This window comes from Falco cherrug, chromosome 15 (genome assembly GCF_023634085.1).
Source record: "Falco cherrug isolate bFalChe1 chromosome 15, bFalChe1.pri, whole genome shotgun sequence".
NCBI classification, from domain to species: domain Eukaryota; kingdom Metazoa; phylum Chordata; class Aves; order Falconiformes; family Falconidae; genus Falco; species Falco cherrug.
The window spans coordinates 16,524,383-16,544,078 of record NC_073711.1 but is presented as its reverse complement, the minus strand read 5'-3'; the positions used below and the strand labels follow the sequence as shown (position 1 = coordinate 16,544,078).

At 45.0% G+C, this 19,696-nt stretch overlaps 1 protein-coding gene across 3 annotated transcripts in view; it reads left to right on the top strand.

Moving 5' to 3' along the window:
* The window catches only part of FGF13 (fibroblast growth factor 13), a 259,537-nt gene that overhangs the window by 179,026 nt on the left and 60,815 nt on the right, over positions 1-19,696 (top strand). The window contains exon 1 of one of the 3 annotated variants that reach the window (XM_027800895.2): positions 8,769-8,878. The exons of the other annotated variants lie outside the window; for them this stretch is intronic. Coding sequence (XP_027656696.1) covers positions 8,848-8,878 — 31 coding nt within the window. The 5' untranslated portion in view covers positions 8,769-8,847. Of the gene's footprint in view, positions 1-8,768; positions 8,879-19,696 lie in introns of those variants that run through there. 3 annotated transcript variants of the gene reach the window in all.

The window sequence follows — 19,696 nt, the reverse complement described above, 5'->3', positions numbered from 1 at the left end:
GAGTTGCTTAGAGCAGGAATGCTAATGCTTGACATGAGAAGAGGGACCAGATTTTTATGCTGCTGTGTGCTGTGGGTCCACTGCAGAGCATGAAATATGTTCTTGGGTATTTTTCTTGTTCATTTTTCAAGTGCTGCTGACTGAATGCTGAGATGCTGTTCCCTAAAGCCATGCTTCCAACTTTCCTCCTTGTCTCTGCAAAGAGAATTAAATGGGGGTAGGACTCCCTCTAATGCTGAGATGTGGGGTTAGAGCACTCAGCAGTACAGTTGAGCACTTAGTTACATGGTTGCTTAATTAAAAAATTGTAATTAAATTAAATTACTTTGTTTTACAGCTGCTTCTTTGCAAAGGAAATGAAGGTGGGAATGTTTAATGATGCAGAGTCAGATTTGGAGATTGTGAGTTGGAAGCCAGAGGAGTAAGCACGGAGGAGATCGCTGTGTAGCTGGCTTCCAGGCTCTGTCCCCAAAAATGAACCTGGGTGCTTCCCACTGAAGCGCTGGGGCTCTGAAGTGCTGCAGTGGGAAGGGTGCATTTTCAGTGACTTGGAGCCCCAGATGCATGACATGAGTTGTGGTACCCACATTATTTAAACTTTATGGAATATAATTTCCAATCTCCATTCCAGCGTATGAGGCACTGCCTAGCCTGGCTTGAGGGTACAAGTGGCTCTTTTGGGTCATGTCTAAAGAAGGGTTGCCACCTGGGAACTTGCATCTGTGTGAGCTCCCTTGGAAGCTAGCAAAGCTCAAGGTGAGCTCTGGAAGCATTGGCTGAAGCTTGCAGTTGTCACCCTCTGTCAAAGGCCTCTCTGACCACAAGCCTTACCTGAATACGGGGCATTGTGGCCCAAAACCACAAGTCTGAACCTCTGTTGCTCAAGCTAAAGAACAGGTAAGAAGGAGTCTCTAAAGGTACAACACAGGGTACAACAACTGGTGATGGATGCATCAAAAAATGGGATTGTTGGACAAACCTTTCTGCTGTAGCTGTGCTGATCTCCTCTGGGATCTACTTGTTCTGTGGATGGAGAAAGGGCATGTATTTCTGGGACCATCAGCCAGAGATGTTTTATGAGCACAATATTTGTCCAACAGAATTACATGGCCCATTTCCCTTAATATCTGTTTATACCTAGGCCGAGACTGGAAAGGGCAAATCTGCTTCACAGAAAATCGGGGTATTTTAAAATTTGGTTCTGTTCAGATCTGGAACAAAATGCGAGGCGACATAGTCCTCCAAGGGAATGAATCCTTAGTTTTGGGACCTAGAATCTGATGGTCTAAGGATGAGGGTATCTGGGATATGAATCTGAGGCTAGGTGCTCAAAAGACTTCAGAAAAAAATGGGAAATAGTGAAGAAAACTGATGCACTTGCTGATGATAGGCCTTCATTTGTAATTCATCCAGCTCAAGTGTCTCTGCCAAGGATTATTGTATTTACAGATCAGCAGTCCCTGAAAGTCCCTGTCTTGTTCACCAACATCTTCCCTTTAGCAACTCTACAGACAGTGTAATGTACCGTCATACTAAAATGAATAGAAATCATCCAGGTTATGAACTCTGTGAGTTTTATGGATTTATTTTTCCTTCAGCTCAAGATCAACTACAAATACAGTTACTGAGAAATTTGCTCATTTCAGTGGAATTCATAATAGGACTAGCTGGAAGATAGTAGTGAATTTGCAGAAACTCTCCACTGAAATTTTCCTGGTAGTAATGTCACTGGAAAAAAATTATGAAATAGCCTCCTCTAGTGGCACATGTTTTATTGAGATTTTTTTGGAGGGTTTCAATCATGCTTTTTTTCCCTAATGAGGAAAATAGGCCAGAATGATATCTACAAAATAAGTGGTGAGATCTGTTTTATCTGATAGAGGTTTATGCTTGTACGCCTGCTTGTTTATTCTTGTTCCCCATGATTAACATAAATATGGATATAAGCGTAGTGCTGGGGCGGTGTATTTAATAATGAGAAGGCCTGATGGGTGATACTGGCACATAAAAGGATATTTAATCTAATCATGTTTTTCACTCGCACTTCTCCAGTAGTTTTTGGTGCAGCATCTTGTCTGTGGAATGGAACTTTGGAATAAAAATACTGAATTCTGTGCTTTAGATCAAACTACTTCAAGGCATGAACTTCTGTGACTGGTAATGCAGAGTCTGGGTAGTGTGGCAAGGATGGAGACTTCCATCTCATTTATACCTGTGCAAATACAGTACAACTTCTGTGTCTTCACATCAGGAATTCCCAGATTTAAGCGTGATGAGAATCTGCCTGCAAAGTGTTGTGCTTTTATTGGTAAGCATGCAGGGAACTTGAGACTGACTTTCCAAACAGTGCGGGACGCTTCCTCATGCAACTGACATTCAGGGATGTCTGCTTATCCTTTTCTGTCCAGGGCTTAGGTCAATATTTTCAGTAGTTTATTTTCATGGAAATAAAATCTTCTGCTATTGCAGGAAAATAAAATAATGATGATTCACATTGTTATAGAATATCAGCAGAAATGAAGAATAAAATCTGAAGGATTAGACCCAACCCAAAGTTAAATGACTTTCAACCCATTATTTTCTTCTGAGTGAAATCATTATTTTATTAGAACCAATTTATTTAATTAACATAAATGAAATGACTTTTAGGAGCACTGATGTGTGTATTGATTTTGGCTGTAAATGCTTGCAGGCTGCTGAGAGAAGAGCTTTCCTTGTGAGCTGTGTTTGCACAAGAGTGTTTGCAAATGGCATGGGCAATGCAGAAACAGAGGAGTCGGAATGGGTTGGACTTGGCAAGAGGCGCTGTCGTTTCAAAACCATCTGCTTGTTTCTGAACGCTGCAGCCGCTGTGGTTGGGCTGCCTGCCATTTGGCCAGGCCAGAGCTTTGGATACTCCATGCTTAACTCTGACCTAGACCAGGGGTTTTGGGATTTCCTCAGGTAGGGAGGTAATCACCACCAGACTCAACTTATCTGGGCTATTGGAGCCTCATCTCAGGGGGGTGGAGGTGGAGCCTTTGCTGATCTCCTCATCCCTGACATCTGCCCAATATGTCCTTGCAGTTGTTCCAATCTGCTTTTCGGTGGGGTTTTTCAAAAGTGCTGTAGGGAGTTTGGACATGTGTGTCAGGGGGATGTAATGGGTTTATGCTGCCAATTCTCTTAGGTGTTTCTGCAAACCCCATCACAAACATATGTGCAACATCCAGTGCTCTTCCCTCAACGAGAAAGCTAGTGAAGGGTTAGTCTTAGTTTTGGTCTGTAATGGCAAACAGGGGAAGAAACACTCCTTTGAGCTTTAAGAGTTGGTCTCCAACACCTGGAGTACCAGATAAAGAGTAGGATCATGCTGTCACAAGGGCTTGGATTAGACATTTGCTGTGTCACCTTTTCCATGGTTGGCGAGTAAGTAAAAATTGCGTTTGAGTTAGAAGTGTGATGAAGATTTCTTTCCAGGTATCAGAAGGGTGTCATCCCACAGGGCTCATGTAAATACACAAGTGACTATAAGAATACTTGTAGCTCTGGTTTTTTAATGTTTGCTCTCTGTTCTTCAGCATTTGCCCACATTATGCATATATCTTTCCCTGGGGTATGATAAGAGCCAAGCAAGAAGCAGGGGCTTTACACTGAGCTGCTGCACAGTCATCCTGCCAAAAGCTTCTGCAGATACATGGGGCTGCCACCACCTCCCTGCTGTGTGGCTGTGAGGCAGCCGGGGCCAGTAACCTCGTATATATTTGCCTCATTTCCCCCATATATCAGAGACAGAAATGATTCAAGGTAACTGTCCTCGAGTGTGTCAGTGCGAAGGTACTGTGCTGTCTTGGGAATGCTTGACAAAGCATCCTGTCTGCTAATTAACAGTAATGCTGCTAGACCCAGGGCAGCCTGAATATTGCTGCACAGTACCACACTGTGTCAAGCAGACTTGGCCTTTAGGTTTCACCAGGGGCCAGCTCCTGGTAGTAAATATTTACTGTCCCACTTGCAGCTGCAAAGTGATGTGATGCAGATACCAGACTGCCCTAGCAGGGCAGCTGCGGAGTCGTCCTGCCCTTGTGCAACATGCAGGACAACATGAACAAGGGCTATTGATGTCAGAATGACAAAATAGGAGTTAATTTTGATTATACTTTGTTTTGCAAATTTACTGAAATGGTCTGAATAGAATACACAATAAACATTGTATTAGAAATAGAATACAGTAGCTTAAAAAGTTTAGGCTACTACCTATTCTGTCTTTCTGCTTTGTTCTCATGGCATAATGGGGGGACATTGCAAGCTATTTGCAGGCGGGTAACAAAGTGACTTTCACACTTCCCTGCTTTCCATCCTGTGTCTGACTGTGAGTCCTGCTTTTGCAGTTGAGCTTCCTTTGGTCTCAGGAACTTGTCCTAAGTGTTATAAATTGTTGGGACTATTTGTGGCACTTGGGGGAGTTTACAGCTGTTTAGTTTCATCTACTGAAAAATCTGAATATAAAACTTGCCCTTTCTGTTCAAAGATTGTTTTAATTGCAGAAGACGTTTTAGATTCACATTGTGTGTGGACAGGAACTGCGCAGATGTTTGCAACTGCAGTGCTGCTCATTGCTTTTTGCAGCCTTAAAATGAGCACTTAACTCCAGGTGCCTGTTGGAACATGCAGGATCCTTCCATTAAAATGCTGCTTTCTGCTCCTGGGAGTGTACCACCAGGTGGCAGGTGAAGCCAAGGAAAGAAAGTGCTAGTGCTGCGCTGACTTCACACAGCTCCCTTTAGTAAGTGGAAACGGAAACATTCCTTGCATCACAATGTTAAATAGTTGCACCCTTTAAGGGGTTTGTTCTTTATTTTGGGTTGCGTGACTGGGGAGTGCAATCAGATCAAAAAAAGGGGGAAGAACAAAACGGAGTCACAGATTCTCCCATGCATATATATATATATAAATATATGACATTTTTCCTAATCCAAAATACCTCTGAAATAGGATTGAGTCACTTTGTTTTGGGCCTAAAATTTAAACAGCAGAATGACTCTATGACAATATAATGATCACTAATACGAAAACAGTATTTAGCAACAGGTGCTAAAACCCCAGATGGTTGTTTTGTCTGGCTGTGTGGCAGTTCAGAGCACTCTCTTCTTATTCTCCCTTCTCCAAGAAGGCAGGAACCTTCTTATAGTCATCACCTGTATTCCCCTGGAAGGTTTCTGTTGCAGCTGCTGTTCACTGTTGCATGATGCTGCTGCGGGACTGCTGAGACAGCAGTGCAGTGCTTGCTCGTCTATATTGCGCTTTTGAGATTCCTTCGTCGTAACAGCAGCAGCAGAACTGGAGCCTGAGCTGTCAGGCTCTTCCTGCCAGACAAACTAGTTGGGGGTTTTGTGGTTGGATTCCAGGAAATAAGTTCAAGCCCGAGTGGCTGTTCTTTTCTAAAGGAGATGAGTTCAACTGCAAAGCAGGATTAATTGAAATAGGAGTGTCTACGCTAGCTTCTTTGGATGTGCCTGGGCCCTTATCTCAGCATGCATCACGGCCTAGATGCCAACTAGACAAAGTCTATCTGTTGTCAAGAACACAAGCAGCAGGTAGAGCACCGTGCTGGTAGTGTGGCCTTGTTTTCAGGGAGAAGAGCGCTTGATCCAGTCCTTGCTGCACTATCCCCATGCAAACCAGCAAGGTAACATGCAAATCCTACTGGGACCTGCCACGGCATCTGTTCTGGTCAGCTGTAAAGCGAGTAGATGTGGCACATAATACCATGGGTAAACAGATCAGATTGTTCCTTAAAGGGATTTGACTTACTCTTGTCTCTTTTGGAGGGCTAATTTGAGCTTTCCTCTTTGGATAGTTTGAAAGGTAAATGCCCTCTCCAAACCATCTTTTTCTCCTTTCTCTTAGTTGTTTGCTCATGTGCTGGTTTTGGCTGAGGCTCCATCATGCGTGATGGTGACTTGGGAAGACAAAAGGCCATAACTCAGAATGTCCCCCACTTCTTCCTCCTTCCCCCATCTTTGTATGCTGAGCATGTGTCATATGGTGTGGGACATCCCTTGGGTCAGGTGGGGTCAGCTGTCCCGGCTGTGTCCCCTCCCAACCCCTTGTGCCCCCCTGCTCACTGGTGGGGTGGGGTGAGGGGCAGAGCAGCCCTTGGCTCTGTGTAAGCGCTGCTCAGCAGTTACAAAAACATCCCTGTATTATCAGTACTGTTTCCAGCAAAATCCAAAACACAGCCCTATACAAGCTACTGTGAAGAAAACTCTACTTCCACCAAAACCAGCACACTCATCCGTCATACGCAGTTTTTATAATGTGGTAATCTCCAGTGAGTACTTTGTGGCAAACAGCAGCTTGATTTTTATTGATTCATAAGGAAAAAGATATTAAAATGGCTGTTTTATTAAAAATTCTACTTTCAGTTCTCTTGCTGCAGGTCCTACACTACGCTATAAAGTTGCTTTTTTAAGCGGACAGCCCATAGAGGTAACTGATACTCCGGTAGAGGTAAGGTGGTCCAAACGCAGGGATCTCAAACGAGCTGTGTTCTTTTGTGCCAGGTGGTTCTAGTCACATGTTGAGGGCACATAACCGATGTAAAGTGAACAAAACAAAGTGAAGATTAGACACAAGCTGTATTTTCCTTTTATTAATAAAAACAGTAGAGGAAGTTAATATGCAATGAATAAAGGATGATAATGCTTTGATAAGGATTAGCTGGAAAAAGGTTAAGTTTTCAATATACAACTCCCATTTTATTGTAAAACCGTAAGAATGTTTCTGAATCACTTAAACCATTCTTGATGTAGCTGAAGAGGACAGAATACAGACATTTTAATAAGAACCTTGTAAATTTTAGGGAGTTGTCATTACAAAGTTGTGTAGGCTTTGGGGAAAGGAGTTAAATGCACTGGTGCCTATGGAAAAAGAACTACATTTACAAGCAGATTAACCTTGATTCTAATTGCAAGTAAGCAGTGCCTCTGCTGGCTTTTCACTGCACGTCAATAATTGACATGGGTGACATAAAACCTATCAACTCAAGGTCAGTTGTTTGAAATCAATAGAAATCAGCAGGAGATTAGAAATGGGTTTAAGTGCGTTCTTCCACATGGGTTTTTGAATTCTTTTGGTGAAAATTGTGCCATTTCCAAGCACAGAGATCTCAGAATCAACTTCATGTTTTTGCCCCACTGCAGTTTTCTTAGTGTGGTACAGTTTGCTTCTGGCAACAATAACTAAAGATGTTTTTAATAGTACAGTGTAATTGGATATCAGCACTATTCACAGCTTGATTATAAGCAACCGTGGCATAATAAACAGTGAATATTCTAAAATTCTGCAATTCACAGCATGATTTGTTTCTGCATACTTGTCGTTATGAATTCCAAGCACATAAGCAGTAATGTGTATTAGTAAACACTAAACGTTATTTTGGGGAAATTGTTTATTATTTGTAAATTGACATGTTTCACCTTTCAGGTCTAGATTTAACACAACATAATTGCTAAAACATGTTAAAATGCTTCAGTGACTTCAGTTGCTGGATCTCGTTTTAGTACCTAAAGCTCAGCATCTGGAAGATGTTTACTTGTCTATGACTTTGAGGGTCTGATCCTTAGCATATCTCATGCATTTGCAAATGATTGCATTGGACGAATTAAGAAGCTACTGCTCCTCAGCCAGATTTGGGTGATTTTCCTCCTAATAATGCAAACTGATATATGCTCATTGCTGGTCCATTGCACTGCAAAATAAACCAAGCACACCACTTTTAATTGTGTCTTAGAGGGAGTGGTAACTCCTGGTGAAGAGGCAGACCCTTTCCAAATATCTCTTCTCCTCTACTTGTAATTATGTGACTCCACGATGACCACATCACACTAATAGATGGTATTTGACTTTAAAATCTGACTCTGCTTCTAAATTGCCTAATTCTCATTACTTACATGATATGTGAGCATGGGCTTAAATTGCTGTGCTGAGGAAGGATGAGTTAAAGAAGGTCTCAGTCAAGTTCAGCAACAGAAGATTCAAATCCAGCCCTTGATTAACACAACTGAAGTACAACTGTAGTCATGTTTTGGACCACAGTGTCTGCAGTACTGTACATTTTCAAAACCAAATTTCAAGTGTTTTCTTCACTTGTCAAAACTGCATTAGGAGTAGCTGATTTGGTTCATTCCAATTAGAATATCTTCATTATTTTTTCACTAAATCCAAATATCAAACAATGATTTTTTCTGAAATGCAAAGGTAAAGCTTAAGCATTTCAAAAAGTACTTATTTCCAAATAGTTAGCAGATGTAATTCTTCTAAGTGCTTTTTATACTTGTAACATTCACGGTCCATCACGAGTCAGCTTATTTAAAGAAGAACGAATGTATGGTACATATTCTACCTCACGAATGTTGTTGAGCTGTTCATATTCTAAAATGCCTTACAATGAGGGTATCAACTAAACCAAGCACCAGGCTCCTGCGGCTGGTGTAATGTACTCCAGTATCCTGTTACAGTCATTTTTTGTAATTCTAGGAGGCAGAAAATAAAATCTGACACTCAAAAATAATAAGTTTAAGCAAATCATGTAGGAGAAATGTACATTTATGTCAAAGAAATGGTTAGATGTTGCCAGAACAATACAGCTACATTATGAATCTTTAATGATCTCTGAAAGTCATAATGGTCTGTCACTAATGCCCATTAATGATCTCTCTATACCGCGAGTATGGGCTTGATGTTTCTGGCCCGTACCTTAGAGAATACTTTAAATATGCCTTAAACTTTCTCTGATCTACTCCCTGTGTGTCTGCTCCAAATGTAGACTGCAATTGTCTGGGTAGGAGCAGCTTGTAAGGCAGCATGGCTTTGGGGTTAAGAAAGTCTTATTCAGGTAAGATGTATTTAAGCAATATTTTTACAGTAAAAATTGAGAAGGTATTTCCTGGAAACTAATCCTCTGTAGAGATGATAAACTCTATAAAGAAATTAAAGCTTAATATTTATTACTACTAAGAATATCGGGGTTTGATTTTGTGAATTTTCTTTGGTAATTCTAAATATACACTATTTGAAGCAAAAGGAAGGTATTACTGTTAATTCCTACTGACTAGAACTGTAAATATACTGAATATGCTGCTGAACTGGCAGATTTGTCCTGTTTGAGTATGTATTTCAAATGTTGCACAGGTTGATTTTATGGCCTTTTAAACATCTATGCCATATATTTACCTAATCTTGTACCCAAGCTTTTTGTCGGGCATAAAGCTTGTTTTAAAGAAAAAAAAAAAAAAAGAATAATTCCAGTTCTGTTCTAATTTCCTTTCATGAGAGTACTGTGCCTAACATTAACTGAGGGCGGTGTTGTTGTGGTGTTAATAACTGGAAAACATTTTTAATACAAACACATCAGTATTTATTCTTTTGTAAATGTTTCAGCTAAAGGCTTATGATGGTGTAATTTATTTTTCTTTAATAATGAAAAAAATGTGTTCTCTGTATTTAGTACACGAAACGATCAGATTACTGTTAAGAACCAACGCCCTATGGCTAGAAAAGAAAAACAAATCCAAGGGCTCTTGGAATATGCCCCAGTATCAAAAATAATCTGATAGGCAGTGTGTATAGAGAGTTAGATATTAACTGTCTGGGTCATAGATCATTCTTTATTAGAAATAACTCAACATGATTAGTAAACGACTTTTATGACGTTGCACACGGCATCCATGGCGTTTTTTCTCCTCAAAATTAATATATTAAATCTAAGTACAGTGAAGTAAGCAGCCTGCAACGTTTTTGGTGTGTTAAAACGCATTTACAAAATACAATCACTTAATATGTAATTCAGATTATTAACTTCTAACTGCTGTGCTCTTTTGCAAAAGCAGTACGCTTTTATAGCATGAGAGCGGTGCAGATGAAGCTGGTCTGAAACAGCCACAAGGTTTTGCTGTAGGCTGTCTCTTGGGGAGCGCGCTGCCTAGCCACCGTGTGCCGGAGGGACGCTGGGGCCGGCAACGGACCCTGGTGCTGGCTGTAACCGCGGCAGGGCCGGGCAGCGCCGCGGGGAGCCGGGGGCGGCGCGGCGGGATCAGCACCGCGGACAGCGGCCGCGCCCGGCTTGGGGGGGGGCAGCGGCACCACCGCGGGGCGCCCCCTGCCCGCCCGCGCCCCGGGCCCGCCTGGGCTGTCACTGCACCCCAGAGTCCGCCTGGGCTGTCACTGCACCCCGCCTGGGCTGTCACTGCACCCCAGAGTCCGACTGGGCTGTCACTGCACCCCAGGGCCCGCCTGTGCTGTCACTGCACCCCGGAGTCCGCCTGGGCTGTCACTGCACCCCAGGGCCCGCCTGTGCTGTCACTGCACCCCAGGGCCCGCCTGGGCTGTCACTGCACCCCGCCTGTGCTGTCACTGCACCCCAGGGCCCGCCTGGGCTGTCACTGCACCCCAGGGCCCGCCTGGGCTGTCACTGCACCCCGCCTGTGCTGTCACTGCACCCCAGGGCCCGCCTGGGCTGTCAGTGCACCCCGGGGCCCGCCTGGGCTGTCACTGCACCCCAGGGCCCGCCTGGGCTGTCACTGCACCCCAGAGTCCGCCTGGGCTGTCACTGCACCCCAGAGTCCGCCTGGGCTGTCACTGCACCCCAGAGTCCGACTGGGCTGTCACTGCACCCCAGGGCCCGCCTGGGCTGTCACTGCACCCCAGAGTCCGCCTGGGCTGTCACTGCACCCCAGGGCCCGCCTGGGCTGTCACTGCACCCCGCCTGCGCTGTCAGTGCACCCCAGGGCCCGCCTGGGCTGTCACTGCACCCCAGGGCCCGCCTGGGCTGTCACTGCACCCCAGAGTCCGCCTGGGCTGTCACTGCGGCCCGCCTGGGCTGTCGCTGCACCCCAGGGCCCGCCTGGGCTGTCGCTGCACCCCAGGGCCCGCCTGGGCTGTCACTGCACCCCAGGGTCCGCCTGGGCTGTCGCTGCACCCCAGGGTCCGCCTGGGCTGTCGCTGCACCCCTTCTGGGCTGTCAGTGCACCCCAGGGCCCGCCTGGGCTGTCGCTGCACCCCGCCTGGGCTGTCACTGCACCCCAGGGCCCGCCTGGGCTGTCGCTGCACCCCAGGGCCCGCCTGGGCTGTCACTGCACCCCAGAGTCCGCCTGGGCTGTCGCTGCACCCCTTCTGGGCTGTCAGTGCACCCCAGGGCCCGCCTGGGCTGTCACTGCACCCCGAGGCACCGCGGGCGTTTGTTGTAAGGAACATCCCCAGTGAGCGACACAGAACTGGGGAAGAGAGCGAGTGACATTGCTGGGGCGGTTACAAGAACCAACTCTAGGTGTCCCTCTTGTTTCTGCTTTTAGCAGCCAGTGTGTGCGTTGGGGTTTGGACTGAAAGCACTGGAAACCTGTCCCGTTTGTTGGTTTGTAACTGTTTACAAATTGATGCTCTACAGCTTCCTGTACAAGAAACTCTATATTTTGCTGAAAGCCTCCTGGAAAGACTTTACAGCAGGACTATTTAAGTAGGCTAAAATTTATTACATTAATGGTCTAAAAATACAGCCAGTGAGTGAGATGCTGCATATATTAGAAAGCTGGAAAAACCAGAAAGCTATGAGGAAGATGGAAGTTTCTCCCAGCATTAACTGCTCTACTCTGATTCCCTGGTGTTTGTGCATCTCAGCATTGTTGGAGCATCTTGGGTTTACTCATACTTGCAAGTCAGGAAGAAGAAAGGCAGGAAAAAATGCCTGTATTTAAGTCTCCATATTATGCATATAGGACCCTATTTGCAGAGGTTTGAGATGCCCAATCCCAGTTACAGTCCAGAGGAAAAGCAGATACCAGCAACTTCTGGGAGTTGTATCTCTTCTATCTCTTGCTGCAGTCATGTGAGGGGAGCTGCCTGGGAGTCCCTGCAGGCCTTGCAGAATGCTGCAGAATTTCATGAATTCTGTGTGGCTACATGTTTTACCTGTGCAGCTGTACACGTAGGCACCTTTTCCAGGATTAGAGTCTTTAACCTCTCATAACTGCCCCATATAGGCGACAAGAAAAGGCAAGGAGGTCCTTCTTAAGTACAGTTATCTGAAATGGACTGAGTAGAACTGGTCGAATGATAACATTGAAAGATCAGCCAACTTCTTACAGTGCAGCTGGCTTAGTTCTGTGCCTTAGAATTTAATTCTGCTCTTTGTCCTTTATTTCCCAGCAGAAGCTCCCAGGCCTTGGAGTGTTGTGTTATAGATGAAGCTAAACTAAGACTAAGTGTATTTGTGTGTAAACCAGATTAGTTTGACCTCAACTGAAGGATAAGGACATCGAGATACTGATGGATTTTGTGGCTACTGCTCATTAGAATCATGTTGTAATTTTTAATGAAACAGGGAAAGAAGATCCTGGCAGGGAGAGGTGGAAAATGAGGATGATAAACAAAGGGAAGAGGGTTGAAGGGAGAGGACAGAAATCCTGATGATATATCATCATCTGCTAAATATGGTGTCACTCTGCTGTGAATTTAGCTCAGCATGATTTAGCAGTATGACTGGGGAGCTGCGAAGGCTATACGTATGGACTAGGAATTTAATTAAAATCATGGTATTATATTTGTATCTGCTTCTGCACCTTAATCTACTAGTTCTGGGGTGGCTTTAGGTAGAAATGCAACTACAAGTTGGACAGTTATCCAGTCTCTGTACAAGCGAATGTGTCCCTATTGTAGTTCAGCTGGACTTAAGTGAGGAGTAATAGCGCACAGCTGGGGCAGCTTCATGTCTGTTTCTCTGATTTCTGAGCATTGTTTCTCTGCATAGCAACAAAACCTTTCTGTGCTTTCTGATGAGGTCTGAGTCCCCAGAAATGTGCCCAGCCACCTAATGCGAATATTGGGAGCAGCAGCAGCTGTTCTGCTATTAGCCTCCTTCTCTGAATTTCCTCTAATTTGCTTATGTAGAATTTACATACAAAATTTTTCTAGTCTCCAAACCTATTTAAATCAAATACAGTAAATGCTGGCTTGTGGATCTCATTCCTGTTTTGCTAGCCAAAGTTATTTGTGAGTATTGCCTGCAAAAAGAGTGCATCTAATTTATGCTAATGAATACCCCTCTGTTTACTTATGATACGTTGTATTTTTCACCTCAAAACCCCTGTGTGATTTATAGATGTCACCTTTGCTCCGCTCTTGCCCACAGCAGGTCCTGCTCAGCCTGGAGTTGCCACGAGGCTAATTGCTGGGAGGTGTGTGTGTGTGTGGGAAGTGCGACTCTGTGACTACTTGGGCTGGGTTTATGTTCACATGTTTTACTGAGCACTGCCAGAAGCGAGCGGCTGAGCTACATGGACCTTCATTAAGTGATTACTTAGTTTTGGTGGTGGTAAATATTATTTAGTATGAAGATGCGTTAGATAGATTACAGTCTGAATCACCCCACAACAGTAGTTCAGTAGCACAGAGGTAGTGTATTCCTTTATGCAGCTGTGAAAATAATTGTGGTTTTTTGGATGGCAGTGAATTGTCACCTGGAGGTGCCTTGTCTCTCTTTTTGGTTGTACAGCCCAGATATTCGGTCAGATGAACTCATATAAACCTCTACATCACTGAACTTAGGTCAGATATGTCTTCTTACATCACTGTTAATACCATGGTTTTTACATGGTGAACTGAGACACAAGGCAGAAGTTCAGATCATGGTTTTCTTCCTAATCCTCAAGAATATACCTTCCTTTTGGTTAATGAAACTGAGACCAACATTTTTGCTCAGGTAAACTGGTTCCAGTTCCATGACAGTGAGTGGAGCAAGGCCCTGCTTGCACATTTGTAGAAGCATGGACCCAGTGCAGGGTCTAACTGCAGCTCCTGGAGAGCTCTGTCTCCAGCCAAGGTATGGCACTTTTTGCCCAAAGTCCCTTTCATTTGTGACCAACTCTGTTCACATTCTGATTTGTCTGTGTGAACTTGGTGCCATGAGCTTGGCGGTCAGGTAGAAGTCACACCGTTGCCAGGCTCTTCTGATCCCAGCCCAGGTAATTTGGTCTCATTGTTAGAAAGCAGATATATCTTACGTCATTAGCACAGCAACGGGAAGCAGCAAGCTTGGTATCCAACACAGGATTGGAGTGGATTGGGCTCTGTAGGTGTGTGAAGCCAAGCAGTGGAGCAGAAGTTAGCTTCTGAGCAAGGTGAGGACCATGGCTATGAGAAACTGGTAGAAATGCTTGGATGCGGGTGGGAGGGGTTGAACTCTCAGAGGCTCCAACTCACTGGAGAGCCAGTGAGTCTGGTTTTGTCAAGCTCTTGGCAAAGGATGAACCATCAGATCTATGAAAAGGTGGAAAAAGATCCATTTGAGTAATATGACAATCTCTAGGCAACTTGCTGTGGGTCTGTGAAGGACTATTTACAGTGTTTTGTCATGTGTAAAGTGGCCTTATGTTAAGTTTGACAATGGCATATAGCCCACACTTCTCCTGTGTCCCATGCTGAGATGTAAATATTTCAGGGATGATATGCTGTCATTTACATTGATGTTTCCAAGAGTCGTCATGCTGAGAGGTGAATGAACAGATACTTCTGTGCATACTGATGTGGGAGGATTTTTTGCTATGGCGTTGCAGTGGGCAGAAGGAAGTCGGTCGGTCACTGCTGCAAGTTCCTGGCTCAGGTTGGGCTCCCTGAGACACCGGAATAACGTGTTCCCAATTTGGGAGCCCACAGAGCTGTGGGAGCTGATCTCTTCTGTTTGTTCCGTGACCTTTCCCAGCTGATTGGCACTGATCTTTTATGCACCGGATAGACGATCTTTTGTGGTTGACATTTTGGGATGACTGAATATGGATTAACCTCAGCAAAAATATTTCCATTTTTCTACCTTCAAACAACGCCCTCCTTTTCCAAAAATGCCTGCACCGCCAGGTCAGATCAAATTCAGTTTTGACTGAGACAGTTCTGTAAAGGAATTGGAAATCACAGCTGGAAAGGGGCAGTACTGGGAATTCTCTCGGTATTTTCTCTGAGAATCTGGGAGGAAACTGGTGTTCTTGATGTAAGATGTCGTGGCCATCCTCAGCATTTGGCAGGGCATGTCAGTCATGAAGAAGACGCCAAAATTCTTGTCAAAGTCAGTGAACCTTGTCCTAGCGGACTTGTGCAGGTCTGGTAAGAGAACAGGATTAGGATATGAGAACCTTTTGTAAGGTATCAGGAGCATAATTATTTTTTAAATATCTTAGTAATCTTAGTGAGATGATTCATACGTTAAAGACAGGGATGTGTTTCTCTGCTTTGCTGGATGAGGGCCAGTTTCGGCACATCCAGTCCTGTATACCAGTTGTACTGGTCTTCTGGTGTTGGGATACGTGGTTCTGTACTCTGTGAAGACAAAAATCAACCAGCTGCCTAATCCCCTCAACAAGAAGTGAGATCTTAGACAAAGCGAGTCCAGGTGACACGTCTACACTGGTGTCACAGGAATTTATTTTGCCTTTCTTTCCTCTTACTGAGCAGGGCTGCACAGTGCACTGCTGCAAAGAACCATGGCACCGACACACCCAGGAACATCCATGTTGCTATTTACAAGTGCCCTGAGGCTCTCAACACAAAACTACGTCTGTTTACAGCAGTACAGCTTGTGTAAAGGTCTGCAGCTGGTTATTGAAGCTGATCTTTACTAATAAGGTTAATTTTAAGGTAGCCCAGTCGGTCTGTTGACTGAAATATCCTCAAATTTCAGCTTTCGGTCTGGAGCTGCCTGAAGGCTCAGCTCTTGCACTAGTACCTTTTTCCAAATTGCAGTGAGAAATATACCTCTAGCTGACTCTTCCTTTAGCTGCTATCTAGGGTAAAACTAGGCTTTCAGGGGCAGTGAAGTGGGCAGTGAACTGTGCCCATCCCCGCAGCAGAGAGCACCCAGACACTCGCCATTCTGCAGCGCTTGTGTCCAGCCGCGGAGCTGGCTGCAGAGGAAAGGCTGAGTCATTTCCACGGGATGTTTCACGGAGGAGCTAAGTGATGCGGGGCTTGGGTCTGAACAGCTCGGTTTCCTGGTGAATAGTAATTCTGTTTACTTAGAAGAGGAAAAAAAATCACTGGGGGCCTCAGAGCTGCTGTGTCATACCTGACTGGATGAAGTCTTGTTTATCTCAACCTGAAAAGAGAGAGAAGCGATTCTGGTGGCACTTTTCAGAAAACAATTCTCTGCTTTTGAGGAGTATAGGCAGTGCAAATAGTCCGTAGATTTGAGTCCTGAAGCTTTTTTTTTTCTGCCTGTTCTGTAACAGCAGTAGCATGTTACCCCAGCAAGAACAAAAGAGCCTTGGGAGGGACTCCCATGGCAGCTGAAATTCTTCTGTCACACCAAAGCCGCTTTAGGCCTGTAAATGTGGAGGGGTGGTTTGGGGGTTTATGCTGGGCTGAGTGATTCTGGAGCTGCCTTGTGATTTTTCTTCTGGTCTTGATTTTTATGCAGCATTTGTTTTGCCCAGCAAAAAGGACCTCCTATAAATCTTTTGGTTTATGGAGGAAGAGGAAGTAACTGAACATGCTGTTTAGTCTGAGGATGGGATATTTTGACCCGAGGTGCTGGCGGTAAGTTTCTGCTTTATGGCAGCATGTCAGGGGAATCATTAATACTTCTACAGGGCACGGAGGAGCTTGGGTCCCTCGGCGAGTGGCATGTTGGGCTCATGTGCCAGTCACCAGTGCACTTGAACAGGCAGCCAGAAAGTGCCGTCTCTCCTCCACCCGTTCCCTTCGCTGACAGCAGTGCTGCACCGAGACGCCGCTCTGTGCTGGATCACATCTGTTGGCGTTCGTGCGCCGAAATAGCATAGGTGATCAGCGGGGGGGAGGAGGAGTTCCTCTGCTCGCAGCCTGCCGCTGGCACCGGGCGCGCTGCAAAGCCACGGCAGCTTGTCAAAAATTGCAGCTTGTTTCCTGACGGTGAGGTCTGCAGCTGGCCTGGGATTTTTCATCTGGTCTGAATTTTTGTGCAGCGTCTGTTTTGCTCAGCAGCTACCTGTTTATATAGGACCTCCTATAAAACTTTTATGCTCGGGATAGAATCAAACTATTGAAACAGTGGTGGTATGGGACCTGCCGCAGTGCAAATGGTTCAAGGAGGATGGAGCAAAACCCAGAAGTTTTGCACTTTCCTCTGAGTTGGTGAAATAGCCACCGCCACTTGCAGTTTGGGCCGCTTGCAAGTTTTGGGCTTGCAGTTGATGCCTTTTCTTGCAGGAGCCAGGCAGCAAGGGCAGACACTTAGTGTTGGTTGAAAACCATGTCCTGCGTTAGCCAAAGAGCCAGTCCTGGTTTGGGAGGCATGATACCAAACTGCAGGCTCTACTTTTGCCTAATCCAGACAACTTCTGGAGGTTCAAGTACATTTTAATGATCAGAATCATGGAAATAATCATAAAAAATCGGCATAAACTCAAGAGATGACTGAAAGGAAAACTATAAATCAGAAGTGGGTGACATCTTTGTCCGCTTCAAAAGAGTAGAACTGCTGCTGGGTCACCTTCCAGCTCCAGGTAGATCACGGTGCTGTCTCTGACAGTAATTGTACATATCTGCCCTATGCTGATGCTTAATTCTTGGTTTAAATGGCTCTGGCAATCTACTCTTCAAGCTTTAAATGTGCTCTGTTGCAATAATCACACACAAAGAAAGAGGGCATGTGTTCAAGGAGTTTCTGCTTGTCTTCTACATTCAAAAAGTCACTTGGAATGTTATTTTATTTTATTTTACCTTTCTAGCCTGGTAGGGAGTGAACAGCTCTTGCTGCTCAAAGAAAATAAAGCTGTTCCTTGAGATTTTTATATCTGTAACACTGAAGTAGTCCAAAGACTGGTCCTGTACCAAAGATGTTTTCCCAAGAAGATCTTCATTTTCATATGCCATTTATAGTAAACGAAGACATGTTTGTGGGAGTACCGATAGATGGAGAGGTTGATCATGCAAAAAAACCTGGAGGACTGCTTTTTGAAACTTAAATCTGATTATGCATATATGCTATTTTTATTCCTCTCTTTAGTTATCTGTCAAGGAACATTTGTGCAAATGAATTTTCATTATGGATTTTAAGCATGCAGGCTGGAATGCTGGCAGAAAGATATCCTAAATACCAGTTTTATATACTGCTTTTCCTCAGGATTTTCAAGGTTAGCCAAATTCTGAGTTCTGGGTAGTCATTGTGAAAATGAAATGTCATCTGGCCTACAGGACAGATCACAATGAGGGAGCTTCACTTTGATCTGAAGATCAAATGCTGCTTTCCAAACTGGGAATATTTATAAAGTAATGGGTGAGTCTCAGGAAAAACAAGTCTCGCTCATGACTGTATTGGAAGTGAAAAGTTGGCAAAAATCATAGTACGTTACCGGTGAGTTGAGTAGGAAGAGTTATTACTAATAATATCCAACTGGCTGTCTCTTGGGTTGGATTTCACATGTCTTATGTGGACTGGCAGATGAGGGTAGTGGTGGAACTTGTGAATTACAGTTATTTTTACCCTACTGTTTAACCCAAATAAGAAATTAGGAGTGTTGATTTTACATTTATATGTGGATGCCATGAAGTGCCTTGTAAACAAAGGTGAGTGTGTGTACATGCCTACATGTGTAGCTGTACATGTATACATATACTTCTTGCAGAAAAGAGGTGTTATGGGTGAGTATGTGGGGCTGCCGAGTTCAATATAGCGTGTTGGCTGGCGAGGTCTCAGGCTGTGATGGCACACACTGTCCTTTCAGTCAGACATCATCATCGTAAAATTTGTGCATGATGGGCATTGCTGTTATTAAGGCCTGGCCATGCAACATGTATTGGGACAGGAGTTCCCAGTTGGAGGAAACAGATCTGGACCCTGTTGCGAGCTCTTTCTAGTCCAGGGAGGGACTGTAATGTTTGCAGAGGTACAGCGAGCTGCTTTTCAACTGGGCTTTTTGAAGTGAAGGTACTGGGCAGCGTGGTTACCACTGCACTTCCCTGGGAGCACAGTGTGCAGCCCGAGGGAGGGAAGGGAGGGTCGTGTGGAGGAGAGAAAGAAGGGGCAGGTATCCTGAGAAGCCTGGCTGAGTCTGAAAGCACATCAGCAATCTGGTGCTGTCACACCAACCCACCTGCATGGGTTCTGTCTCGATAGACCCAGAGGAGCCCTGGGGCTGGCCCAGGGCACACAGGACGCAAGTCCCAGGCTTGGATGACCGAAGCCTGTTGCCATCACAGTCCCCACTAAGCTCAGCTCCTGCAAGGAACCAGCCCACAGCCTCCCCCCTCCAGCACAGGGGACTACCCACCCTGCCTCAGTGCCAGCAAGTGACTGCGAATCCCCTCTGCCTCGGGGATAAATTCTTTCAATAGCTGTTTGCCTTCAGGGCTGCAAATCTCTGTTTTGTTTCTAGCCTGAATTGGCTTTATTTTAGGCTCCAGCTGTTGAAAGCATTTGGAAGAGCAGGGGGTGGGTTGCAAAGGGATCCCCAGGATCTCCTGCTTCCTATGTCCTGGGGCATGGATGTGTGCAGGGCATCAACCACAGTGCAGTGCCAGGCTCTGACACCAGCCTGTGCTCCTCAGCATCATGGTACTGCTGCTTCTCCTTGCCCTGGTGCCACCGAACCCTGGCCCCCACTTAGCCAGGGGTGAATAAACCCAGCTGGCATGAGAACCTGGCCTTTGGGGACACAGAGGCACTGGGGAGGGGGAGTCAAAGAGAAGAGGGAGA